This window comes from Corvus cornix, chromosome 4A (genome assembly GCF_000738735.6).
Source record: "Corvus cornix cornix isolate S_Up_H32 chromosome 4A, ASM73873v5, whole genome shotgun sequence".
Classification (NCBI taxonomy): domain Eukaryota; kingdom Metazoa; phylum Chordata; class Aves; order Passeriformes; family Corvidae; genus Corvus; species Corvus cornix.
The window spans coordinates 1,568,248-1,595,798 of NC_047058.1; the positions used below are offsets into that span (position 1 = coordinate 1,568,248).

The 27,551-nt window shown below is 52.7% G+C and overlaps 2 protein-coding genes across 2 annotated transcripts in view; one reads left to right on the top strand and one right to left on the bottom strand.

Annotated features, from left to right (window-relative positions):
• The window catches only part of AR (androgen receptor), a 37,875-nt gene extending 34,285 nt beyond the window's left edge, over positions 1-3,590 (top strand). Inside the window, 4 exon segments of the mRNA XM_039572093.1 lie at positions 428-572; positions 1,343-1,473; positions 1,675-1,832; positions 2,101-3,590. Coding sequence (XP_039428027.1) covers positions 428-572; positions 1,343-1,473; positions 1,675-1,832; positions 2,101-2,256 — 590 coding nt within the window. The 3' untranslated portion in view covers positions 2,257-3,590.
• Positions 3,591-5,547: 1,957 nt separating this feature from the next.
• Positions 5,548-27,551, bottom strand: part of OPHN1 (oligophrenin 1) — a 57,860-nt gene continuing 35,856 nt past the window's right edge. Inside the window, 13 exon segments of the mRNA XM_039571941.1 lie at positions 5,548-14,471; positions 14,625-14,675; positions 15,390-15,440; positions 16,352-16,517; positions 17,213-17,326; positions 17,329-17,424; positions 17,427-17,513; positions 18,482-18,629; positions 22,505-22,664; positions 23,381-23,486; positions 24,889-24,947; positions 25,275-25,359; positions 26,969-27,043. Of these exon segments, the coding sequence (XP_039427875.1) occupies positions 14,633-14,675; positions 15,390-15,440; positions 16,352-16,517; positions 17,213-17,326; positions 17,329-17,424; positions 17,427-17,513; positions 18,482-18,629; positions 22,505-22,664; positions 23,381-23,486; positions 24,889-24,947; positions 25,275-25,359; positions 26,969-27,043 (1,190 nt within the window). The 3' untranslated portion in view covers positions 5,548-14,471; positions 14,625-14,632.

Consider the following 27,551-nt stretch of genomic DNA (forward strand, 5'->3'; position numbering starts at 1 on the left):
GCTCATTTCCACAGTCATTAGATCCATGCAGTGTGTATGGGACAGAAACTGGAATTTGGTGCAGTTAAATTAACTTAATTAAATTTGGTGAAGTCCCAATGGGACTTTCTCCCCTCCTTGTGTCCAAAGTTCCCTTTCTTCCCCTTTCTTCCCCTTTCTTCCCCTTTCTTCCCCTTTCTTCCCCTTTCTTCCCCTTTCTTCCCACAAGCAGGTTTGTGCTTGTCTATCCTTGATTCCCGGTCAGGGTGGGAGCTCCATGTCATGGCCGGTGTGCTCATGTCCTGGGACATGCTGAGCTTGGGCTGTGGACTGACCACCTTGTCCTAAGAGGAGCACTGCAGGAGAGCTGGAGTCTGCATGGAAGCAGCCCTGGGAACTGCAGGAACCCAACAGTAATTCATAACATCCCTCCCTCATTGTTTATTAGGATTTCGCAACCTGCATGTGGATGACCAGATGTCAATAATCCAGTACTCTTGGATGGGCCTGATGGTGTTTGCTATGGGGTGGAGATCCTTCACCAATGTCAATTCCAGGATGCTTTATTTCGCTCCAGACCTGGTCTTCAATGAGTAAGTGCAAAACAACCAGAGTCTAACACTGGGCTTTGGGTCAGCCCAGGTGACAAACTACACTTAGAGCAGTCACTCTGAGCCACCCAGCCATGCCCAGCCCAGCCTGCTCCCCACTGCCACTGACCATGGGGACCTCCAGGAGCAGTGAGGACACTGGGATGCGTCTCTGGGTCCTGCCTGCTCCCTCAGCCTTGCCATGGGCTGATGCCCACTGGGGCAGCAGCAGAAGCTGGTGTGGGCTGAGGGGCTGCTCCATACAGACCTGCCTTTCTGCTATGGAGTTTGAATTCCAGCTTCCAGCTCTGTTGGGCTGCTGGAGTGAGCAAAGACAGAGACAAAATGTACTGTAAGTTCCTGGTGGGCTCTCCTCGATGTACCATCAGCTTAGAGCTGGGGAGGGTTTGCTGGCACTCAGACGGAAGAGCCTGAACCCAATAACCAAGCACAGCAGCAGGCAAACCCCCACCTTCCTGGGAGCTCCAGCTCGGCCTCATATCCCTCACGGATAGAAATGTTTGGGAAATCATTGCAGTTGCTCTTCAGACAAACGCTGCAAGTCCCTGGTAGCCATCTGTGTCCAGAGAGGATCACACACAGGCATTTTGGATCATGCTCCACTCTGGCATGTGGCATCCCCAGGACAGAGCTCGGGCCCTTGGCAGCAGGGTGTGCCAGGCAGGGGGGGTTTGCTGGGTCAGGGAGTGCCCTCCCCATCACACATGTGCACTTTGGTCTCCGTGCCATCCATACCCATCTCACCCTGCCAGGTACCGCATGCACAAATCCAGGATGTACAGCCAGTGCATCAGGATGCGGCACCTCTCCCAGGAATTTGGGTGGCTTCAAATCACACCCCAGGAGTTCCTCTGTATGAAGGCTCTCCTCTTCTTCAGTATCAGTAAGTACCCACACCCTTTCCTCCACAGAGCTCCAGCACCTGCTGCTGCATTGCCCTTGAGGCATCTGGTGCTTTTCTTGTGCCTGGACTTTGAATCAGCAGGAGGAGCCTGGGGATGTCCCTTGCTTCAGCCTTCCTCCTCCTCTCCTGTTGTTGTCACTCTCTGGGTTCCTCTCACCGTTTCCTTCCCATCCCACCCAGTTCCAGTGGATGGCCTGAAGAATCAGAAGCTCTTCGATGAGCTCCGCATGAATTACATTAAGGAACTTGACCGTATCATTGCCTGCAAAAGGAAGAACCCCACCTCCTGCTCCCGGAGGTTTTATCAGCTCACCAAGGTCCTGGACTCCGTGCATCCGGTAAGAGAGGACAGGGAAATGTCCATCTATACACATCATGTCCATCTAAATGCATAAGAAACAATGTAAGAAAGAAACTTTTCACAGTGAGAATGATCATTCCCTGGAACAACCTCCCCATCATGGGAGGAGTTCAGATGCAGTTGGAGAGAGTGCTGGATGGTCTCATCCAGGTTCCCTTTCCCAGGGAAGGTGGGACCTCTGTTGTGTGTCTTCCTAGAGAAAGCGCTGCCCAGGGACTTTTTAACCAGCTCCCTTCCTTCCCCAGATTGCCAAGGACCTGCATCAGTTTACATTTGATCTTCTAATCAAGGCACACATGGTGAGCGTGGACTACCCGGAAATGATGGCCGAGATCATCTCTGTGCAGGTTCCCAAGATCCTGTCTGGAAAAGTCAAGCCTATCTACTTCCACGCACAGTGATCTTTCGGAGGGATCCCCGTGCTGCCACCTCTATTCCAGCCATCTCCTGCCTGTTACTTCTGCACTACTGTCCTGCAGTGCCTTGGGGAATCCCTCTGCCGCCGTGGCCAAGGGGACAGGCAGTGACAGACCTGCTGGGATTCCTGAGATTTCTATTTTTCTGAGGTACCTCTGAACCAAACCCCCGGTGCTGGCCTCTGCTTGGCTCTGGCTGCTCACGGTGCTGGACAGGGGCTGGCGGGGGCAGCGGCACCATGTCTGAGTGTTCTCCTCTGTCACTGTGACTCTGGTGGCCCAGGGCCACAGGCCAACAGGAGAAGTGCCAGCGGTTGGTGGGTTTGGGGTGATTTTTATTAAAAGAACACAAAGCAGGTTGCAGCTCCACATTTGGGTGTGAGTTATGTTGCCAGCCTCCTTCCGGACGTTTTGTTTGCATTATGGTGCTGGGAAGCAGATGAGTTCAAACACTGCAGAAGAGAAGCAGAGCAGAGCTGGAGGACGAGGCGAATTTGTGGCTGAGGAGTTCACAGGCCCTGCAGCCACTGTGGGATCTGCTCTGGTCACCTTGGCCCTGGGACCTGCCTGTGCTGCCGAGGCACGAGTGATGGAGCAGACAGGCTGCAGTGGAAGGCCTGCTAAGGAAGATGACCGTGGAAATCCCCCAACGGCAGCTGGCCCCTGTTTTCCACCTGTGATGTTTTTCCTATGCCCTGTCCAGCTGGGTCTTGGTCTGCCCTGCAGACCCCCAGGCTCTCAGCAGTCACAGTCTTGTCCTCACCAGCTGATGCTCCCTGACAAAGCCAAACCCACCTCTGGAAGTGCCTGATGCCCTCGGACCTCACACCTGCCTGGCTCCCCTGGGGCACCTGCATCCCCTGCCCAGTCCTGCACCTGCTCTGCTCCCGCCGTGGCTCTGCAGACCCGGGATTCCAGCTATGCTCCTTCCCTTCATTTGTCCCAAATATTTTGTCCCCAACTATTTTTGCAATGCCAGCAGATGAGTGTTGTGGAGTCAAGACCAAGGCCAGGATCAACGGGACCTGTGGGACTATGGGACTCCTCTCTGAATCCTGTCCATGGGGAGGTGGCTGTGGGAACTGGCTGGTGCCACCACGGCACTTTGGGGGGCTGGAAGGGAAGCTCCAAGAGACCTCCTGCTCTCAGGAGCAGCACACACAGCTCCTGCTGATGGCAGTGGCTGATTGCAGCCTGGGGGGACACCATCATTCACTCACTGTCCCACATACATGGTCCTGTACACACCACACCACACACCCCACCCACACACCATCCCTTACACACCACCCCACACACACCATCCACACACACCCTACCCACACACACCCTACCCACACACCATCCCTTACACACCATCCACACACCCCACGCACTCACACCCCACCCACACACCATCCCTTACACACCATCCACACACCCCACACACACCATCCCACACACCCCATCCACACACACCCTACCCACACACACCCTACCCACACACCATCCCTTACACACCACCCCACCCACCCCACACACACCATCCCACACACCCCATCCACACACACCCTACCCACACACACCCTACCCACACACCATCCCTTACACACCACCCCACCCACCCCACACACACCCTACCCACACACCCCATCCACACACACCCTACCCACACACCCCACCCACACACCCCATCCCCACACACCCCACCCAAACACCATCCCTTACACACCATCCACACACCCCACGCACTCACACCCCACCCACACACCATCCCTTACACACCACCCCACACACCCCACCCACCCACCACCCCACACACACCATCCCATGTGCATTGCCCCACACACTCGGTCTGCCCCCAGCACACACACAGCGGCCAAGCCTATGTGCCCTGTGGTATTTTAGCTCCCCTCTTCCTGCACATCCTGAGTACATCAAAACCACCTGCTCAGACCCAGTCAGGGCTGTCAGTGACCCCACATGCACAGGCTCATGCCAGGGTCACACATCCCATCATGGGCTGTGACATGGTCTGGCATTACCAACCCAGACATCTACAAGGGATCCTTGTGCCAGCACAGGCAAACAGCAACCTGTGCACCCACTCAGGGCAGTGAGCCCACCCGGAGCCCTGTGCCCTCCTGGAGCCCTGTGCCCACGCTGTGCCCAGCTCTCCAGGCAATGCCGTCGTGGTGCAGCTGCTTCTTTGCATACTTGCAGTAAAATGAACAATTTCTGGATACTTTCCAACCTTTTTATGTGCTTTTCATTATATGAAGGAGTAGGGAAAAAGCCCAAATTGAAGGGGAGGATCTTTCTTTGCAATGGTTTTCCTTCCTCTGCTAGATATGGCTCTGATCCCACTCCTCCTCCTTAAATCCTCTCATGTAGGCAGCAACAGAATCCATAGGTGAACTTTCTGGCTGGCAGCCAGTGGGATGCTGCTCTCAGAGGTTCCCCCATGCCAGAGGGTGTGGCATGGGAACTGCTGGCATTTTCAGAGCTGGCCTGAGCTACAGATATTTGCAAATGAACCAGTAAAAAACTCCAGCTGGTGCATCCCTGTCTTCTGGAACTTTCCCAGGCTCTTCACAGCAGAGCTCAGTGAGCAGATGGGTAGTGATGCCCGATCCCTGTTATCAGCTCAGGATGGCTCCAAGCAGTTGGAGCAGGAATTTGAGAGAGCTTTGTGCTTCACACAGGCTCCCGTCAGTGAAGGTTTTGTTGGTTAATGAGTGTGGCAGTGTCCTGCTGGGTGTTCATCTGCTGGGAGACCGGGAAGAGGCCAAACCTAACAGGGATTTACCCACCCTGCTTTGCTGGTGGGAGCACCATGCAAATGAGAAGTGGGGGAGTGGGGAAAGGATACTGCCTGTGTATCGCCTGCCCCATGTGTGTCACCCGGTGTGAAGCTGCTCTGGACAGTGAGCACTGAGCGGGGCAGGAGCTCATGGGGAGCACCCCCAGACCAGGACAGAGAGGCAGCTGGGGGCATTGAGGTCATGTTCTCTGTCTCTTCAGTAGCACAGTGAACTTCTGCAATGTGTTCATCAAAGTTGGGTTCCTACAATGTAATTACCTGGAGATGTGGGAGCCAGGACTCGCAGCACCTGTGTGTGTATTTGCTGGGGGAATTAATGCTGTTTCCACGTGGATTTTCATGAGCTGCTGCAGGAACCGGGAAGAAGAGAAATACCAAATTAAGGAAATACCAAATTAAGGAAATACCAAATTAAGAAAATACCAAAGTCCAACTCCTGCCATTTATCTTTGTGCTTTTTGTTTTCTTCTGTGTTTTCTTGCCTACTTTTGCTTTAATAAAGCAAGGAGAATTTCACCGTGTTCACAGTCCCAAAAAAGCTGTCCCTGAGGCTCCCCTCGGGCTGGCTGAGCCCTGGAGTGGGGACCCCCGGGTGTCGCAGGTGGGAGCCAATCATGTCCATGTTCCCCTGTGGATTCACTGGCTCTGCTCTGGCTCATCTCAGAGGTGCGGGGGGTTTTGAGCTGGCTCAGTCTGGCTCATGGCTCAGTCTGGCTCATGGCTCAGCCCATCAGCTCCTGCCCAAGGCAGCAGATGGAGGACATGGGACACACATGTTGGTATCTCCCTGGGAGCAGTGTTTGTGCATGGATGACCACTGTTCCATAACAGAGGGTGTGGGATAAAGGACGTTGCCTTTAGTGAGGGCAGGAGGGACTTTTCCTCAGCCCTGTGTCATGCCAGAAGCAGTGAGCCAGATCAAATGGTGCAATGGAATGCAGCATTCCCAGGGCAGGGATCACGGACCTGTGCCCACTCTTGTCCACCTGTGCCCACCTGAGCCTGACCGGCTCCTGCCATCACCCCCTGCCTTAGCAGGGAGCTCAGCTCAGCAGGAGCAAGAGCCAGGGCAGCAGCTGTCTGCTTGGAGAGGCTGTGGATGAGTCTGGAGAACCGGCAGCGTCCGCATGCCATTGCCATAATGTCCAAGAGGCCCTTTGTGCTTGGCTCAGGGAACTGGGTGCTCGGTGAGGGAGGTGGACGTGGGGCAGGACCTCTCTGGTTGCATACTGAGGTACTGAGTCAGAATATGCCAATTTAATGGAGACTTTTAATTATTTTTTTGGCTGGGTGCTGCCCAGTTTGGAAAGGTCCCCTGTTTCATGGCATGCATGGGGCATACACTGGCATAGGCTGGGGTTGGTATCAGCTTCTCCAGCTTTCCTGTGGCTGCTTGAGGTTCAATAGGGACAATGCATTTGGGGAACAAGAGTGTCCCTTGTTTCTGCCCTCCTTCACTTGCACAAAGTGTCCTCACACATTTGGGCAGAATCCTGGGATTACAGGGAGGTGTCTGTGTTCTACCTGTTTCCAGGCCCAGGGCTGCCTGTGGACACTGCGGATGGCCTTGGGCAGGGTGTCCTAGCTCCTGTGGGTGGGTCAGAGCCTCCCCTGCCCACTGGCACCTGCTCCCTGCACTCACTCCCTTCAGCAGCAGAGGGACACTGTGCTTGTGACTCACAGAGCAAATCTCTGCACCCACATGAACCCTTAGCAAGTGGATAAAAGCTGCTCTCTGTGCTGGATGTTTGGTGTTCTGTGGCAATTTTATGCTGTTTCTCTTTGTTAACATGTCTCTGTAATAATAAGAGTTAATAATAAGTATTTTACTTTCTTTGTAATAAGCCAAAAAGCTCATTGCTGGTGCCTTTTTGCCTGGGGGGCCTCCCAGCCCACAACTGTGTTCCTGGCACTAACAAAGGCCAGTGTCTGCAATTGCTCCTTCCACCAGAGCTGAGGGAAAGAGGGAAGCCAATGCACAGGATTGCCAGAAGAAAAAGAGCCAGCAGCCTTGGAATGGCAAGAGACTTTGGGGTATGATGCTGGTTTCTTCCTGGGACCTGGCTCCAAGGTGAGGGCTGAGCATGATACTGGGGATGCCTTGGCTCCATTTCGGTGGGGCTGTGACCCTGGAGCCCCCACAAACCATGTGATGCAGGTGTAGCACACACAACCTGGTCTGGCTCAGTTTGGAATCGCAGTGCTTTGCCCAAATTACAGCATTACTGGAGGGTAAATTCTCCCAGAGAAGGAATTAGGTGGATTTCTGACACAGCTGTTTTGGTTTTTTTAAATTGGAACTGAATGCATTGGATAAGGAAGAGAGAGCCCCACAGTGTTCTGGTACCATGGCGGCTGGATTGTGGTGACAGATGCTGCTGGGGCCAGCGGGGTGCAGTGCAGGGTGCCCTAGGGACAACTGCAACTCACAAGTCCCCGTGCAGGACTGAAGGACATTTATTTGTGTAACCGAACAGAGGGGCCTGCCTGGCACCCAGGTAAAGAAACCAATGACACTGCGCTGGGGGTAAATGAAAATTCTCATTTTTGGCTCTTTCAGCTGTGCCTGGGGCCCACGCAAGCCCTCAGCCGTGCCACGGGGTGGCCCCTCACACTTGGTGTCCAGCTCTTTTTGTAACCTGAAAATCTGCTGTTGTTCTGAGTCCAATAAATGCAGAATCCGGTTTGCTGGAGCTCTACCCTCCGCCTACGTTTGGCTTTTGTGTCAATTTTGTGCATGAAATCGCTGTGGGTGTGACGGCTGCCAGCGAGCAAAGGCACCGGGAATCAGTGGGTCAGTTGCCAATAGATGAGGTTGTACATTGGGTCATTGTAGGCTTTCTTTCACAGTCGGATTTCACTATTAATCACACCTGAACCCATAATTCAATTACATATCAATTGGCTAATCCTTTCATATATTCCTCTTTGGGTCTTTTAAATTGAGCTTCAGTTGATTAATGTATTTCTCAAAGCAAGGAGCTAATAAAGGCCAGTGTCCTCCTCCTCTTGTCATTGTTTTCAGTATCTTTACGAGCAGTTATAAATCCATTCTTCTGGAACGTCTTTATAAAATTGACCTATGCTCTCCAAGTAATAAAGAAGACGCTTATCAGCCACTTGTTAATTCAAGGCACAGATGTGAATCTTGCCCAGGGCCAAGATTTGATTCACTGAGACAAAGCAAAGAGCTTGGAAAAAAAAAAGCCCATCAGGCCACAAATAGCTGGCAATGCCTGGTGTGTAATTGCACAGGAGCAGTCCACACGCCGTGCCCCATGAGCTGAAGAATAGTGTGCCAAGATAACAAAACCCCTTGGGTTTGTCATCTGCAAGGAATCTGATCCCATCCCTTGCTCTGGGTCACAGTGAAAAATTAATGTGTTATTTTCAAAATTCACCCTTAGTGGACACTGGCCAGGCCTCAGCTCCTCAGGGCTGTTGTGGTGTATTGGGTAACAGCATGTCAGCCCCAGTGTCACCTGCCAAATGGCCACTTGGCCACCCAGGGACATTCAGGAGCCACTGGTCCAGCACCTCATGGGATGATGGACTTGGTCCCTCAGCAGCTACACATCCTGGGCTTACACTGGCCTTGGTCTCTGATGGCTCTGACCTTGTGTGGCTCGAACAGTGTCTGTGGGAAGACACTGAGGCTACTGGTTGGGGGCTGCCGGGGTTGGAACTGGCTGAAGGGAAAATCCACGTCACTCAACTCCTTCTGGCCCATTATGCTCCAGCCACCTTTGCTGCACATCCTGCCTCCCGCATCCTACATCCTGCATCCCCCCCGCACTGGTCACCAGGACCTACAGGTCACAGGGAAGCTGCTTGACCATTCCACAGGCCTGTCTGACCATTCCTAACTGCCAGAGCTGTGTGGCCTGGCAGCATGGTGACAGCCACCATGCCAGCACTAGGGATGAGCCATATGCTGGTGGGCTCCAGAGCTGTCCTTGGAGATACCTTGGCTCCCCAGCAGAACAGCACACCAAGCTCACTGGAGAAAGTCCAGTTCATCATGAAGAAGAAGACAACTGAAAACATGGAAACATCATGAAAACCCCCAAATGGACCCATGCTTTAAGGTCATTCATATGTTCTTGCCCTCACAGCAGAAAGTGGGATATTTTTAAAACAGAAAGAAGTTCTGTTTCCTAAAATACGAGTTGTGTTCCTAAATGACAAGTTGTGTCAACTAGCCCTTTCAGCAGCGGTTCCCCTCCCTGGGGGCCTGGGAGTGCCAGCACTGTTGCTCTGCTGCGCTGGCAGCCAGCCCTGTGTGCCTTCCATGGTGTCAGCGCTGTGCCTGCGCTCCCAGGACGAGCTGGTGGCAGCCACAGACCTCAGTGGGGTCACGCCGACTCGAGTGCCCTGACACAAGGGACATCGGCTAACGCTGGGGTTTGCTCCTTTCCCGAAATTGGTGCTGCCTTCCTCTGCCAGCAGTAGGCTGGTGCCAAAGGGAGGGCAAGCAGGGCCTGGCATGCCCTGTGTCCCATCCCATAGGAGCAGGGTGGGTCCAGTGGCACGGTGTGGTAGCATGATGTAGTAGTGTGATGTGGTGGCATAGTGTGGTGGCTACCAGGAGAGCCTGTGGGGCCAAGGCACTGAAGGGAGCCAGGGTGGGCAAGACACAGAGGGAGGATGGAGCTGTGGGAGGATGGAGCTCCTGGGACTTGCCTCTCTGAGCCTTCATGGGAATGGCCACATTTTATACAGGATTTCAAGAATCTTCAGAACTTCTGCCTTGCAGGAGCTCTTAGAGACACTGGCAGAGGCTGTTAAAGCACTTCTTAAACTTCTGAAACACAGAAAATGAAAAACATTATGTCCCTTACTCGTTTAAAGCATCTCCTGATTGTCTAAGCCAATCACAGGATTTTTTGGTGGCCCGACCTGATTTACAGCCGTGTGTACGGGCCAAGAAACCTTCTAAGGGCTGCCAGAAACCCGCCCAGTGCACGGAGCTGCTCCCAGCTCAGAGCATCCAGATGGGTAATTGCACAGTGGGATGGGTCAGGGAGAACTACGGAGCTGAAAACTACGGCTCTGATCCTCCAAGGAGTCCCACGTGGGTGGATTCCAGCGCCTTCATGCGTCTCTGTGTAGCACATAAATTTCAGATGTCAGTGCTCCACTAAGTATATTTCAGTTCTAAATTTATCACACAGATGTGTCTGCTGCAGAGTCTTTGGCCTCTTCAAATTCTTCCTCTGGGAAGAACTCACTGAGGCTCAGGGTCAAGCTTTGGAACTGCTTGTTTTGTTACTGTCTCTCTATAAAAACCTGAAAGGTTTTACTTGTGCTGGAAGATAATTTTCTTGCTTATATTAAATCTAAATGTTTTCTGTAAGAAAGCAAGCCAGGCACCTGTGGGTTGGGAGACAAGGATTGTTGGGGCAGTGCCTTGGTGCTGATTCCAGTCCATGATCACTTCATACAAGGCCTAGTGAGGAAAGGAATCAGTTTAGTTCCCCAAACGCTGCTGTTTTGAATGCATCCAGCCCTGGAAAAGTTACAGCCTCACAAGGAAACTTTTAAGAGAAACAAGAAGCCAGAAAAAACAAGCAGAAAATCCTCCAGCTGCTGCTCTAGTCCATTGTGTCCATGCCCGCCCTGGGAGTGCTCCGGCTGCTTGGGCCCGGAGCCAGGGCACGGCACAGACCTCTCTGAGCTGGCAAACCCAGCCGGTGCTGCCTGAAGAGCCCACAGGTGGGGGCTGGGCCTGCACAAAATAATCGCAGGAGGATCCTGAAAACAGAGACCAGCACTGAGCAGGGTGTGGGTGGGAACGATCCCCTTCTCCAGCAGGGACCCTCGCGGCTGTGCGGGCAGCTTGGCTGTCCCTGGGACCCCAGGAACACCCTCCTGAGTGGTCACATCTGTCAAGCTTCTCCAGAAATCCGGTCTCCAAAGCTGGCTGCAAGATTCCCATTTCAGAGAAAGAAAGCTGTTCTCTCCTGTTAAAGAAAAGCAAGAGGCCTGAAAAAGCAAACACTGGTGCACAATGTCAAAAGGTGGGGAAAAACAGACGTGAGGAGGGGCGAAGAGTGCTGGATAGATAGAAAGAAGCCATTGGTCACAGGAAAACCAGAGTCTCAGTGACCCACGGCACAGGACGCTGTCCAGGGACTGTGGCAGTGCAGGAATATTCAGCCTTGGCAGGGCAGCTTCTCCAGTCAGAAAGTGCAGAAAACCAGCTTTGGGGACTGCAAACCCAGAGAGGGGCTTTGGCAGTGCTCAGGGCACTCCCAGTCCCATGGACACAGCCCTGTGTGGCCTCCCCAGGGCACAGAGCTGGGACCCCACAGTAGGATGCGCCTGCAGAGGGGGCGGCAGTGGGGGCAGCGCTTGGGCCTGGGGTGAAGAGTGTCAAAAACAGGTTGATGGAATTGGCTTTCACACAGGGTAATTAGTTAATGAAATGAGTTGAGGTTACTATGTAATGCTACTAGTTGCTGTTTAATTGTCATGGGATAACGTACTTGGATGTTCTGAACAGTTAATGTTATGTCAAGTTAATATCCTTGTCTTCCCTACAATTGAGGTTAATAATAGCTATAGTTCATGTAAATAACAGATTTTAATAATGGAGGAGCCGGGAATGTTCCAGAATATTAGTGATGTAATTGAAGGAGGCGTTTAGAGGAGACCCCTGCATACAGAGGCACAGGCAAGAGGATCGTTGGGTGAAGACCACTCCTATGACAAGACCCTAGACACCGGGAAGCAAGCCACCAGCTGATCGAATGAACTGACTCAAACACCAGCCAATCGATCCTAAGGGGAGGGTGTAGGGGAGGTGATGGGCGGGGTCTTTGGGGTATAAAATGTGGTGTCAAAGCCCTTGAGGCTGTCCGGCTACAGGTTATCTGAAGCCACGGCGAGCGCTGCCCTTTGCTTTGTGTAAAGGCAGCCAGCCAATCTAAGCCTCTGATCGTTGTATTAACGATTTAATAAATTGTTCCCAATTTAAATTGTGGGCGGTCCTTTCTCACAAGAGGAATAAAACACACTGAGATGGTTGTTTCACTTCATGGAAACTTTATAAACACTTGCAGTAACCTAAGCTTGTACACAGCACAGTGGCTCTGGGGCTGATGGTGGGGGGCTGCCATGCTGCACGGGGCGATCCCGCGTTCCCAGCTGTCATTCCTGGGCCACTGGCAGCAGGGACAGTGCTCACAGCAGCAGGGATTGGGCCCCACAGCAGCAAGGACTGTACCTCACGGCAGCAGGGATTGGACCCCACAGCCCCCTGCCAGCACAACCAGCACCCCCCACCACTCCAGCTGCTGGTCCCCAGTGTTCAGCTGCACCCACAGGTGCAGGAAAAATCGGCACAGACATACAAGTGACAAAGAACTTTAAAAGTACACCATGAAATACATCTGCAAGAAGCTGCTTCTCCCCACTGCTCATGCTGTCAGACTGAAACCCAACCACCCTTGGATTCTCCCTACCCACAGAGCCTGGCTCTGTCCTGGAGGTCTGTGCTGGGCAGTGGACACGAGCCAGAGGAGGATGTGACAAGCCACTGCTCCCGCAGAATGTCGCCTCCAGAGCCACGTACATTGGCAGTAACTCAAGGACCTTCCCAAACTGACAGGCTTGAAGGGTCCCCAAACAGCAGCCCAAAGCAGGAAAGAGAGTTGGGAAACGCTGGCCTTTTGTGTGGGAACCACAGGCCCAACACCCCACCAGGGCCAGGGGCTGATGTTCTGCAGGCAGGTGGCCCCACTGCCAGGCTGGTCAGAGTGGCTCCCTCCAGCTTCAGCTCCATCCTACCTGTTCAGAGATCCCTGATCAGAACCACTGTGTGTTGTCCTCATGCTGCTGGTGAGGAGCTGCAGCAGGAGGGGCCCAGCACAGCCCCAGGTGCCACCAGTGCATGTGGCACAGCCTCAACTGCCACAGCACAGGGCTGGTTTGGTTTTAAAGCCACTTTCATGTTACAGGTCCAAAGGAGGGAGCAGCTGGGGCGCTGCTGAAGCCAAGGGAGTGAGAGCACCATGGACACGACACACGTGAGTGCCAGTGTGTGACATTCAGCAATAAGAGACATGAGATGGCACAGAGGCAAAGCGCCAGGAGGTGAGAAGGACCTGCGCCAGGCAGGACACAGCGCGCTTGAGGGACGGAGCACCCGGGAAGCAGCTGTGGAATGTCTGGCCACTGTTTTGGAAATGCTCTCAGCACCTAAAGAAAACCATTCAAAATGGGGGAATCATCTTTGGGTGGGTGGAGGAAGCAGGGAAGCCGCTTGCTGCTGTGCACAGCCCTAGAGCTGGGACCCGGCGGCAGCTGGAGCAACAGACAGGCCTCTACTACTACAGGGCTGCACAGAGGTCCTGGCCAGGGACACCTCCCTGGCCAGTGGACATCAACCACAGGGCCACAGCTGAGGGACAGACTGGGCATCTCATACTGGAAATGAATAAACAAGCAAACAAGAAACTGGGCAGTTCTTAGAAAAACAAACCCACAAACAGTGAGTTTCAGATGCTCAGCACCTCTGTGCTGGCCCACCGCAATCACCCAGGATGGACACTTGCTGGTGGGCCTGTGAGAAGTGGATCTGGTGAGTGTGGCTCACATGGAAGAAGAGGCAGTGGAGGAAGAGGCGGAGGAGGAGCATCTGCTGCTCCCTTGCCCCAGCTGCACCCTTGGAGGCTGCTGACCCGAGGGTGCTGCCTGAGAGCTGACCCCAGGCAAGGCTGCGGCTGTGGCTCAGGCCAAGCCCCTGGCCCAGCCACGTCTGTCAGTGCGGTGTCCCAGGCCAGGGACATCCAGGAGGAGATGAGGAGACATCCCAGAGCTGAGCACAGTGGTTCCCCAGCCCCTGCCCAGCCTGCGTCACCATGGGCAGCATTCCCAGGCACGGCTGTTCCACACACTGACACCACAGCACAGCTCACCAAGTGAGGGACACAAACACAAAGGGGCTTCTCAGGGCAAGGGGGCCTGCAGCTGCTCTGCCCTTGCATCCAAACACATGGACTCAGCCCCTGTGCTGTCCAAACACCCTTTTCAAGGTGTTTTCTGAAAGTGAGCAGGTGAACAGGGGCTCTGCTGTCCCTTCCGCAGGTGGTCAGTGTCCCCCAGCCCTGCCCATGCTGCCGTCACCTGTGCGGGCACACGGGCACTGTCACAGCCTGCAGGGAGGAGAGGTGGGAGGGCAGGGAACAGTTCAACACAGATGTGTGGGCAGGACCTGCTCACCATCATGGTCTCCCTCTCCTAATTTCTTGAGCCACTTGTGGCTTGGAAATCATTGTCCAGTAAGATAGCTGCTCTCCAGGACACTGGGGCTGGCAAGGCTCAGCTATGACTCCTGGGTCACAAGCACAGAAAGTCTCCTGGGTCCAGCTGGGCTGAGGTGTGCTTACAAAGCCTGGAAGAAGAAAACAAGCTCTGTGCTCTGTGCAGCAGTGCAAATCCACCAGTAATGGCAGAACCACTGGACTCCCACAACCCCATAAATGCTGACTTTGTATTACATGTCTGCTTTCAGTTTATTATTTGATTTGTTGTCATAAACACGTACCTTTACCCTCAGCTCTCATCACTTGGGATCCTGCCTTGGGGTGATGAAGAACTGGATAAAAGGAAGTAGAAAAATAGAGAAAATAATGAACGCAAGAAGCAAGCTTCAACTCAGCTCCACGAGCTGCTCGAGGCTGGGTAATGGGCAGGGAGGGGTCTGTTTTGCAATAGAACAAATGATTTCACCCTCAGCACCAGCAGCAGGAGTTCTCAGACTTACACACAAACCTGCTCTCCCTTGGGCAGAGGCTGGCAGCTTTTCAGAGCAGGAAGCTGGAGCTTATTTGGGCAAATGTTATCATAAATGGCACCAGCCGCCACTCAAAGCCAAGGGCTTTGGTGCCCATGCTGTGTCCCCATAACCCCCTAGCTCCCTGTCTGCATACCCCCTGTGCTGGCCCAGCCATGCTCTCTTGGCAGCTGCTGAGACCTAACCAGCCCTCATCACCTCACTCATGCCCTGATCTTCCCACTGAGCTGGAGTACAGTGGGCACTAACTACACCACTAGATCCACACACATGGTAACAGGGATCCACAGGATGTTTCTCACTTTTCAGATTTAACTTACCAAGTCTGCATCTAGACTCACATTTTACACTTTGTGCTCCTTGTTTAGTTTCAGCATTTTAGCTGAGCCCCTCAGCTGTTTGTGAGAACGAGACAAGGCAAGCCTGGGGCTGGGGCTGTCTGTGCTGGCTCTGCCTCAGAGCCTGTACTGCAGGACTGCTGCTCTCCACATGCCACCTTCCTGGTGCCAGCCTTACCTGCCTGTTCTTCGGGAAGCTGTCTCAAAGAACTTGGTCCTAGAGGCCACCCTGCAAAGAAAACAGAAGTCTCTCTTCTGATTTGACAATTTGCTAATGAGATCTGCTCTGTGCCAGGGGAATGAGCTGTAGCATGGACAGAACTGCAGAGATCACCTTCAATTGACAGTTCTTGTGCCAAGGCACAGCCGGGCTCCTTCTGCACCCGCTCCACCCTCACACCACCTGCCAGCGCTTTGGCTGGGCTGCTTATAGAACCACAGAATCATGGAATCATTTAGCTTTGGAAAGATTTCCAAGATCATGAGTCCAACCTTTGACCAAACACCACCACACCAACTAAGCCATGGCACCGAGTTCCACATCCAGTCATTATTTCCATGCTATTGCCTATAATCCCATACGCATCCATCCCCTTTAAGATCTTTCCTTCAGTGTTTATGTGCTCCTGCCCGTGCTCAAGAAAGAGAAGTTCTCCCAGGCAGTTCTGGCACAGAACTGACCCTCATGGCACCTTTTGTTTTCTTTTGGTTAATTCCCACTTAATCCAGCAGGGTTTCTGAGTCTCTTAAAATCGGAAAGAAACCTGAGAATGAGAAGAAGCTGAACTCCATCCAGTTTCCTTAAGCAGATCCAAGCTGGATCTTGTCCTGCCCCAGAAAGTGTCTGGTTCAAGAGGTTTGCTGGGGGCAGGAAGGGGCTCAGCTCCACTGACCCAGGAACAGCAGGGAAGGGGATGGGACAAGGCTCATGCCTGGGGCTGTGCTTGAGCAGCTCCAAAGCTTTGTGTATGTCTTTGCTGTGGCCCCACTCCCCTCCCAGCCGTGCCCTCTGCTCAGCTTTCCAAGTGACACTCAAACCTGCACTCGCACCGGTGTCAAGGGGACATCCACAGGCTCCAGCCACTGAGCCCCCAGGTGTCCCTGCCGACACCATGCACCCACCACGGGCTGCTGGCTTACACAGATGAGGGCATCTCCTCTGCTGTCCCTGCTATCAGATCTGGCCTCTGCTCCAGCTTTGGAGGGATGGGAGTCCGGCACGGAGGATCCGGAGGTCTCACAGGGGGACGCGTTATCACAGGCTTATCACCATGGGAACGTGGCTTAGGGACACCGTCACAATCACCTGCAGGGATGGAGATGACAGACACTGAGCAGGAAGCTTTGGCAGAGGCCAGATATTTATGAAGGGACACTGTACAGGTCTGTGGGTTTAGTTCTGTCCCTCTACCTCAAAACACCCTCTCATTGACAGTGGCCAATAGCCAGAATAGAGGGACAGAGTCCAGGGAAAGGAAGCTGCCACACTACCTGCCCCAGCACAGCCTTCTTGGCACTGGGAACAGGGGCTGGAGCTGCACCTGCAAGGACAAACTGAATGTAGCTGCTGACTGTGAAGTTGATATTTCCTGGGAATGACAGGTGTTCTTAACCAAACCCTGTGCAGTGCCGCTCTGCAAAAGGAAGAGGAACAGCACAAACTGGTGATTTCTGCACCTGAGCTTTTATCCTGGACAATGACACTACCTGTCCTCTCCTCTGCTGCTTTTTTTCCCCAAGATCCAGCCAACCCTGCTATTCACCTAACCCTTCAAATACTTTAAGGGTCAAGGCAACACGGAATGAGTGTCAGACTTTACCTTGTGCCCCATGCCTTAGGCTGTTCTGTTCTCCCAGCCCCTCCTGCTGAGCTACCTCAAGAGGACTCAAGAGGAGAAGCCCACCATCCACTCCAGGGAGGGCTGACTCGGGCACCTCGGGCTTCCCCCGGGAGCAGGGCACTCCTGCCTGGCTCTGGCCAGGCTCCCGGCGCACACTCACCCTCTCTGCCACAGATGCCCGGGGGCCGGGGCGCCGGTCTCCTGGCCTGCAGCGTGGCGGTCCTCAGGGCAGGGCTGGTCACCACCCCGTTGGCTGCCCTGCCACCCGGCTTCGCCCGCCGTCCTGCAGCCTGTTCACCAGCTTCCCCAGCTCGGGCTCGGTGCGCGGCTGGGGCCGGCTCTCAGCAGGGGGACGCCCCGGCTCGTCCCCCCTGGCCGGGCGCGGGGCGGGCGGCTGCGGTGCAGGGGCTTGGGGCCTCCACGCCCCGCCGCCGCCGTTGGGGTCTGGCCGAGCCGCTCTGCTGCAGAAACAAGGGGGCACGGAGCCGTGGGGTTAGTTGTGTACCGCACCTGATGTCCCTCCAAAAGCCATTCGTCCCAGCCCTCTTGCTGCGCTACAGACCCAGGAGCCGGAGCTCTACTATGAACTCGACTGCTCCCTGCAGCCTCGGAGCGGTCCAAGGAAAAAGCTCCTGCTCCCAGGTCGGGGAAGCATTGAAATGCAAAGCCAGCCCCACCTGCATTAGCAGTCTGGGGGTTTTAAAGAGCAATGTGAATCAATCATGTTTTGCCAGTGTCACAAAATGCACTTTATACCTACACATCATCAAAGCTCTGAAAACTAATGGAGAAAGGGACTTTCCATCTCTTTGGTGACTATGGAATCAGGGCACAGCCTGCAGTGACAATTAGAGCAAATCAGGTCCAGAAACATGATTTTAAGCTGATGTGCCCTTTAACATTATTATAAGGACTTCAGCATTTCCTTACAGTCAGCTGGATTTAACAGCAGAGAGGAACTTCATCTAGAAAATACTATCACAGGGTCCTGAAAAAGTTCGTTGGAGTTCTTGCTCTGGATGGGGAACTGCCAGCAGCTGAGCCAGCTTGAGACCTCCTTGGGCCTCCCACAGCACAGCCCTCCCTGGCTACCATCTCAACTCCCCATGCAGTTCCTTTTGCACCTTTGCCTCTGATGCCGCAAAACCTCTCCTCTGGGCCTCTCCTGTGCAAGAACCAACCTTAGTTTAGCTAATGGAGAATGCGGCAGAGGTAGCAGAAAAACCCAAATCCCGCAGAGTCTGACTTGTGACATGATGTATGAGTGGTTTTGGCTTTCCTTTCTCTGTGAACAGCCCTCACTGCCTGCTGTGTCCAGGACCCGGGAAGTGCAGCTGTACTGCTGTTACCTCCATTGCTCCTGGAAAGGTGTTACAGGAAGCAGGAGGGGCGAGAGGCAGGTAAGGCATCAGGGAACAGCCGGACTGACCTCCACTCTCCTCCACAGAGGCTTCGAAGAAGACAGGTCTTTCCCTCAGGGGACGCTTGGAGATGGTGATGGGTTTGTGCCGCCGGGCAGCCACCCTGGGTGGGGGCACCGGGGGGGCTGTGGTGTCCTCTGGGGGGCCAGAGTAGATCTGTAAAGGGAGACACGTTCGGGTGACCCAACACAAAGGGGCCGCTGCCTCACCTCCCGATGCAGGTGCTCCCACCCAGCACAGAGGGGGACAGTGGCCACCACAACACCCTCCCCTCCACAGCACTGTCCCCACCACTGACACTGTCCCCACCACAGCACTGTCCCCACCACTGACACTCTCCCCACCACAGCACTGTCCCCACCACAGCACTGTCCCCACCACAACACCCTCCCCTCCACAGCACTGTCCCCACCACAGCACTGTCCCCACCACTGACACTGTCCCCACCACTGACACTCTCCCCACCACTGACACTCTCCCCACCACAGCACTGTCCCCACCACTGACACTGTCCCCACCACTGACACTGTCCCCACCACAGCACTGTCCCCACCACTGACACTGTCCCCACCACTGACACTGTCCCTGTGGCTCAGCAGGAAGATCACAAACAGAGAAAATTTGTAGAAGCAAATTCTCCTGGAGCAGATGAGAGAGGCTTTGAGGCTTTGGAGCTGACAGCTCCTGAGCAACATCAAGACTCCCACCGTCGAAGAGGTACAATCCCTGAAACACCCAAATCAACCTTGCATTGATTCAGATCTAACACTAAAACCCTTCAGCTCTTGGCTTACAATGATGCGTTTGGCACCAGGAAATTACCTGGGATGAAATACTGGCATACAAACAATGCTACTGAGGAGTTTTATCTCCTTTTCTCACTGGTCATTAATTGAGAAGTTCTTATTTATGTCAGGGCTTTTTTTAAGAGCTGAAAAAGAATTACATCTGAAGAGCTGAAACATCATATCAAGGCTCAAAGCAGCTGCTCTTGTGTTCTTCCCAGGGATGTTAATTGAAGTTTTATTAGGGATTTAAAGCCTGAGTTACTGTGGAGGGTTGGCCTGAGCTGCTGAGCCCAGAGGCTGTCCTGGGAGATGTGGAGCTGGTCCCTTCCTGGCTCCAGCCCAGAGGAGGAGAGCTGTGCTAGCCCCACCAGCATGCCAGGTCACCACACCCTTGGGCCACACTTTGATATGGAAAAACAACTTTATTGCATCACCCAGAAAAATCTTAACATGAAGAAATGTAACATTCTGCTTTGATTACATGCCTCATTTTGGTAATTCAAACCAAAAGTATATTCCTTCTTCTCCACGCCAAAGAGCAGGCCTGGGAGACCAAAATGGGGGATGGGAGAGGAAAACATGTCCCTAGTTTAACCTCCTTGGTCCCAAGTGTGTGCCTGGGGAGGGCAGGCAGTGGCCGATGGCTCCCCACACCCCATGGTCAGGCTGCTCTGGCCCAGCCTGGGCTGGCTTGGGATAAATCTGTGTGCTGGGACCAGGCTTTGCTCCTGACACCCTGGTTCACTCTGCATGAGGAGAGGAGGAACAACACAGCATCACAGAATGGTTCAGGCTGGCAGAGCCCACAGGGGGTCATCTGGTCCATCCTCCCTGCTCAGCAAGGGTATCCTTAAAGCAAATGGCACAGGATTGTGTCCAGACAGTTCTGGAGTATCTCCAGTGAGGGAAGATTCCACACCCACTCAGGGAAAAAAACCTCCACACTTATGGTTTGGTGGCACAGGGCTGGCTCACTGCCTGCTGGGCTCTGCCCTGGGCAGGGGCAGGACATGTTCCCCACTCCAAAACACAAGGTCTGGAGCACCCTCTCTGCCTGGATTCAGAGGGACTTGCTGTGACATAACAGCCCATGAATTAAAAGCAGCAGCTCGTGTATTATTAAAGCAGTAAAGGATTGCCTGCAGGAGGGAACTTTTTTGGAAATATCAACCTCATCCTTACATCCTGACCAGAATCCAATCCTGCTTTTAAAAGAAACATTAAGCTCCCCAGGGACACTTATACAGGTACCAGAGAATACTGTTTTCAACACCTGAAACCCAAGCTAAACCCACCACAAACGACTCTGTTTAAGACGTGGGTGCAGGCTCTGATTTACATCTAATTGAAAATCCAAGTTAAATAACCTAAAAGTACCAAGATATTGACAGACCCTCACCTTAAGTAGGTTTGTACAGGGAAGGAGAACAGTCAACCTATTTAATTTAACCACGGCATTGAAACATGAGCTGTGGAAAAGCAATTATCCAGAAACACTTCATGAATAGTTATTTTGTCCTCTGAGTCTTCAGATTGTACCATATAACCCACATCCCCTCTTCCTCCAGACTCATCTGAGCTGTTTGCTCATGTGTGAGCTGAAGATGCTCTCGGCTCCAATGCTGAACTTATAAACTCAACCTAATAAAAGTGACTAATCTAACCTTATTGCTGGAGAAATTAAAAGCAAGCAAAAGGACATCTGTCTTAATTAAAGTTGTCATCCCAGCTCTCAGAGGTGGCAGGGTATGTTGATTCAGACTGTGCCTCAGGCTGTACGGAGGGGAGCACAGAGCCTCATCTGTGGAGTGAGCGTGTGAGATCCCAGACACAAACCAGTGCCCGTTTTTCTGTGGGAACTTATTACGAGTGTTCATAGAGACCTACAAAGGAATTGGCTGGTGTTTCCGTGAGCTTCTGGTGTGGGTACTCAGAAGCCTCTCTGAGCTCTTTCATCCTGTTTCAATCCTTGGCATTATAGCTGACTCCCACCACGTCATCTGGTCCCATACCCCCACGCAGTCCTCACCTGGCTGCTCTGGCTCCACATCCCTGTTGCAGGAACCTTGCTATTCCAGCTTTAGCTGCCTCTTCCTTTTCCAAATGGAGCTTTGCTCCTGCCCATGTGCTGCCCTGTATGCCGGGAGCTGCCTCAGCCCCCTCACAGCAAACAGCATCCCTGAATGAACGGCTCTACCTGCTTCCTGCCGCTAAGGCATGAGAGAGGTTTGGATACCGTGTACTCTGCTGTGAAAAGCTGGAGGAGCAAACTCACTCCTTGGAACCCAGAGCTGTTACCAGGGCAGTAGTCTGCTCCCTGCTTGGGATCTGCTGCTCTGGATGCAAGCTGGATGCTCCAGCTTTCAATATTAACACCCAGCTCTTGTTATCCCCCAGCCACCTGACACCCCTGAGTCAGTGTCGGGTATTGCTGAGAGCAAGTGTGAGCACAGACACAGTGCAATATTCTGCTTTGCAAAGACAGAACTCCATATGACAAAGCTGCTGTCTGCACATGCATCTTCAGCACCACCCCAGCAACCAGACCCTGGCTGGGCACACGGGTGATACCCAGGCTGAAATACCCAGCGCAAATCCATGGAAGGCAGATGAGACTGGAGGCTCTCCAGGGCTCTGTCCTGTGAGAGCATGGCCTAGGGCCACAGGCACCAGCCTCAGCTCCTCCGACCGCTCCACCCCTGGCAGCAGCTCCCTCAGACTCCCCCTCACTCCACAGAACACCTCCTCAGACTGCCCATACCATCTCCACATTGTCCCTGTATCTGCATCTGAATGCATCTACAGCTGAATTACTTTCATCAACCGTTCAACACTTGTCTGCTCTAGGTTTTTTCCACTGATTCAACAGTTATGCAGTGTCACATCTTGGACTGTGCCCATTAAAACCAATTCTGCTCTGGCCTAGCTCCTGTCTAGAAAAGGAAAGAGTGGAGCCCTGTAATGTCCAGTCATACAATAGTGTTTTTTCAATAAAGCTTCCCCTTATTTAAAAAGAAAAGGCAAAAATGCCCAGACTCGCTGTTTCCTCTGGGACCAGATAACAGCAGCATTGAGGAACACACCTGCTACCCTTTGCTTCCTCCTGAAGCCTTTCAGAGCAGCGTGTTACATAAAGCCAGCCCAAGGAGACTCCAGAAGGAGCCAGAGTGCTGCCAGTTGCCACAGCAACAGTCTGCAGGAGCAGGCTGGAGCAGCCAGAGCTGCTCTGGGGCTGCCCCGTACCTTCCCAAAGTGCTCGATCAGGATCTCGACCACGATGTTTTGGAACTTGATGTTCATCATCGCTGCCACAGTGTCCTCCTGTGCTCGCATGAGGGTGGGCCCGAAGATCACCCCCATGTTGGACGGTGACATCAGATTCTCCCGGCTGTGCTCACAGACGCTGCAGAGAGCAGGGGAAGGAGGAATAGAGTCTGGCTTGGTTTGCTTTTTCCAAACAGATCTTATTCCAAGAAAAAAACCCAAAATCCCAGATACATTAAGAATCAGTCATTCAATTTTCTTTGTTGTGTTTCAGGAGAGTTTGTTTCCCAGCAGTGACAAACATGGCTCTAGCTCTGACACACAAGTTTGGCTTGGACAGATGCTGGAGAGAGCAATGTGCTGACAGCATCTTTATTTGATCTCTTCCCACTCCCAGCTCCTCTTTAACTCTGTAATCAAAAGTTATCTGCAAAGCATATACACAAAAGGAATGATTTAATTCCAATACCCTTTTTATCCAGAATTGACTTCTGGCTTTAATTTTCCCTCTCTCTGAAGGAAGAGAACTGAATATAAGGGAGCACACTATGGTGTTTGCAACAAATCTCTGAGGGGTGACAATTTACAGCCCCTGCTCTCAGAGGACATTTTCATTTTTAAATCATTTCCTGCTCTGTGCATGTCTGAAAGGATGGAAGGAGCAACCAGAAAGAGAAGCATCACTTGACACAGAGGGCAGCAAGGATAGTCACCCCCTTTGTGCAATCCACATGGAAAGTGGATTGCAAGGGGACTACGGTGGATTAAATTTTGCGAACCTGACCTCCCAGAAAGGCTTGTTCTGCTGATTCCATTATTCTCTTTCTTTGGTTTTAGAGGAAAACATCTACTTACTTGACGAGGTGCTGGATGAGGAGTTCTAACATCTCCCTGTTCTTGTCAGGCAGTTTATAGACCAGTGCATGAATGGCTCCCAGCCTGTAGTCCAGGTTCTCGGACTCTGGAAAGCAGGAACACAAAGAAGAATTTGTACCCAACACTTTCAAACTAAATACACCAGGGAAATATAAAGCCAAAGGAAACCTGTGGAAGCTGTTCCCTGCACAGCATGGGAGCGATGGGGAGCAGAGGGAAGTGAGATTTCATAGCAACAGGATGAACACTGTGAGAAACAATATGAAGTGGAAAGAGGAAGAAATGGAGCTTGAAAAGGAGCCCGGGGACACATGCCAAAAGAGGCTGGGCATGGGCAGGTCCTCCCCTTCGCACCCTTGTCCCACACACCTGGGAGCACACAGCTTCCCTCTGGGAGTCCTATCAGCCCAGAGAGCTCTGACACTGAACAACACCTAAAATATCCTGCAGGGCAAAAACCTAAGTCCCTGAGCCAAAGAAGTCACCCTTAGAAGCATAAATAATCAAGAAACAATAAAATACCTGGTGTGAGAAGAATGGTGTGGGGTCTGGGTGGCTGGGAAGCTCAATGGTGCAAGTTTCTGAGGGAGGGCAGGGAAGGGATAAAGGTCTTGCCCACACATCATGGGCTTAACCAGCTCTGAAACTAATAAATCCTGGGCTTGACCATCTTCAGCAAGTGGTGGAACATTTCCCTTTCCAAGAAAGAATGGGTGTTTTTCATTCTCCAGAGGGACACATGAAGAAGAAGTGGGCACTCTCCCAGTGACTTCTGGAGGCACAGTGAGGTGAGGGAAGCTCTAATGTCACACATTTCCAAATGCCAGCACTCCCATGCTGATGGTGATGACCAGCTCCCTGCATCCGTCTCCCTCACAGGGCTCACAACTGTCATGGCTCATCTGCAACAGCCACAACGAGGTGACAGCTGAGGACCGGCTGGCTCAGCACAGGTGAAGCCCTGGCACTACACCTCTGCTTCTTGCCTGACCTCTGTTATTCCCAACTGTGACTCAATCCCAACAACTACAGCAGAGAAATGTCTTCCATGTGCTGGTAGACACTCTGTTTTCAACATCCCAGGACAAATTTCACAACCTAAAGGGAATACCTACTTATCTGAGTGGCAACAGCACCGTCCCATTCCCTCACAGGTTTTAAAATAAATATATCAATACTAGGGGGAAACAATTCTTGTGGCACACTTGAGCTGCTTTCAAGTGAGTAATATCCTCTGGCTCTCCAGACCCTCCAAAAGCACAAGACCCTGTTTGAGGGAAGGGCACTGCAGTAGCAAAGGAGGGAAGGGAACACCCAGCACCACATCCCCTGCCCAGATGAGCACTCGGAGGAGAGGGTCACTGCTCTTTCTACAGGTGAAGCAGCTGGACACCACGGGCTGGCAGAGCTCTGCCAAGTGATTTTGATGGACCCTGGCTGGGGAGAGCAGGGCCAGGGACCATCAGTGGGGCAGCTGTGGGACTTACTGGCAGCCAGGACCAGCTCTTTGTGGAGCTTGTACGTCATGACGGGTTCAGACAGGTTCCTGCAACAACCAGAAAGAAAACTGAGCTCTGCAGGGCATTGTGACCCACTTGTGACCCATCTTGAACTGATGGGCAAACTGGCTCATCCCTCAGTGCCACCAGGTCCCAGTGGCATCTCCCTCTGCAGTCAATATCACTGAAACAGCTCATCCCATGGGACTGGGGGGTTCTGCAACACCCATATTTATCATTCCTCTTCCCAAAGCCTTTGTCACTTTGCCCTTTTCAACAGCCAGATGTGGATATCTGGCAGCTCATTGCACCTTTCATGTGGATTAGCCCCAGTCCCCTTTGCCTCCTTGGGCAGGTGTGACCTGCAGTGCTACCTGAGATAGAACTTCAGTGAGCTGGTAATGGTCTTGATGTCCCAATCCCCACTCTGGAGATCCACATCCCCGGGGCATTTTGGATCTGGAGGAAGAATGAAAAGATTTTAGAACGAAGTTCATTTAGAGGTTGCTAATAAACAGTCTGGTTGTGGTGGGGGTTTCCCCTTGAGACACACGAAGCCACAGCAGCACACAAAAGAGAGCTCCTGATTCCCATGGCTGGGAAAAGCAGAACACCAGCACCAGTGTCAGGATTTTTGGAGAGGCTGGGGAGCAGTGCTGATGAGGGACAAAGAGGGAACACCAGGTAAAATTTAAGCAGTGCTGAAAAGTCACTGAGAGCATATTCTCTATTGTTTATTTTTTCTCAAGGCTGGCAGAAACAACAACGCATTTCAACAGGTCCAAGACAAGCTTTCTGACATCCAAAGTAATCTGAATGCCAGCTCCAATCCCTCATTTGCAGCTACTCCCCTGAAGGCTGGTCTGGAAGCATTCCCTCTTGCTGCACGGAGAGGGGAGCTCAGCAGCATGGAAGTACAGTTTGCTTCTGCCTACCCCCACTGATAAACCACATAATGTCTGTGGAGCCATGAAGTGAAAGATGTGGTTGTAGGATGGGGGAAGCTGGACTACAGAAATAAACAGCAGGATTTATGTTTAAAAATAAATAGGACTAGAGATTTAAAAAAAAATTAAATCTATCTCCTTAGATTGGTTAAGGATGAAATGCTGCTGCAGCAGTTATTTCTGTGGTGTTGGACTTCTCATTGTGCATTCATATGCAGTGGGATGGCAAGTGGTTACCCAGACCCATGCAGATAAACAAAACAAAAAGCCACTCACTGGTGGGATTCAGAGAAGAAAACCACAGAGGAGGGTGAGAATCAGCAGCAATAGAACCTGAGGCTCAGCAATGAGTCATAGGCCAGTGGAACTGGGCAGATGCCTGAAGTCATGGCTCTGTGAGAATCGGGCACAGCCAGACACCAGTACAAACCAGGGTTTTAATAAACAACATCCAGAGTAGAAGCAATAGGAAACAACCACCAAAGCCTTTGAATGCTGCATTAAGATCAGATGTCTGAGCTGGCGTGAGCCCGAGGCATGCAGGCAGAGAGGTGAATGCAATCCCTGCCCTGTGCTCCAGCCCTGGTCAGGGCTGGGGAGAATGTCTTGGCCTTGGGCAGGTGGGGATTGACCCCAGAGGTCCCCCAAGAGGCTCGCAGCTGACCATGAGGTGAGGGTACAATGGCCTCACCCAGGGCCCAGCCCAGAAGTGCCTGTCCTGGCACAGAGAAGCGCTGCTGAGCCCCACAACCTGCCCAGACTATTAAGACTGTCCCCAGTTGCCAAGCTTGTGTGACAGGCAGATCCAGCCATAGGAAGGCCTGCAGCAGGAATGCATCCATTGACTTCTGAACATGTACATTGACTCCTCAACATACACACTGCACACAGTGAGGTGTCCCCATCCTTCCAGAGAAAAACCTTACACCAGGGTGGAGGGCTCCCTGCGAAGGCCACCTTCCCAGTCCAGCTCATCGTGTTATCCCAGGAAAGAAGGGGAAAATGAGCCTCAGAGGGGTCGCAGGGACCAAAACGCCTGCTGGACATTTCTCACTGTGGAACCCGATCCTCTCTGTCCCTCACAAACAATTCAAGAACAGGACAGAATAATTAATTCTTACCAAAAAAGGCATTCAGCAACTTCTGCACCTGGATATTGCTGCCAACGGTCCGGTACACGCCCTCCGTAGTGATTCCTAAAAGGACAAAGCCAAGAGCGTTAGCCGAGGTTTCCCGCTGGTGGTCCAAAAGCCCCATCTAGTGGAACTGTTTTCCTGCTGCTGGGCTCTGTCCCACAGCCCGGGCTCTGTCCCATATCCCGGGCCCTGTCCCACTCCCCGGGCTCTGCAGGCAGGGGCTCCACTCACCCCCAGCAGCTGTGGCCACCAGCACCACCGTGGTCACCATGTCATGGTCAGGTGAGCACGGCCAGGGCATGGGACACGCCAGCCCACATACCCCATGTCTGGGGGGTGCTGCTTTGTCATGGGTTTGCTCAACCCCTCACAGAAGACAAACACATTGAAAGAGAATCTGAAAACACTGGCCAGTGCTGGGACAGGCAGAGCCACTGCTTCTCCTGGCTCTGCAAGCAGGGTCTTTGTGCCCCCGCTGGCCTTGGCTGCCACAGCCCCAGAAATCTGGAGATGAATCCAGGCCCCCATCTCACATTGGTGATGTTCACTGGATGTTCACTGGTGCAGG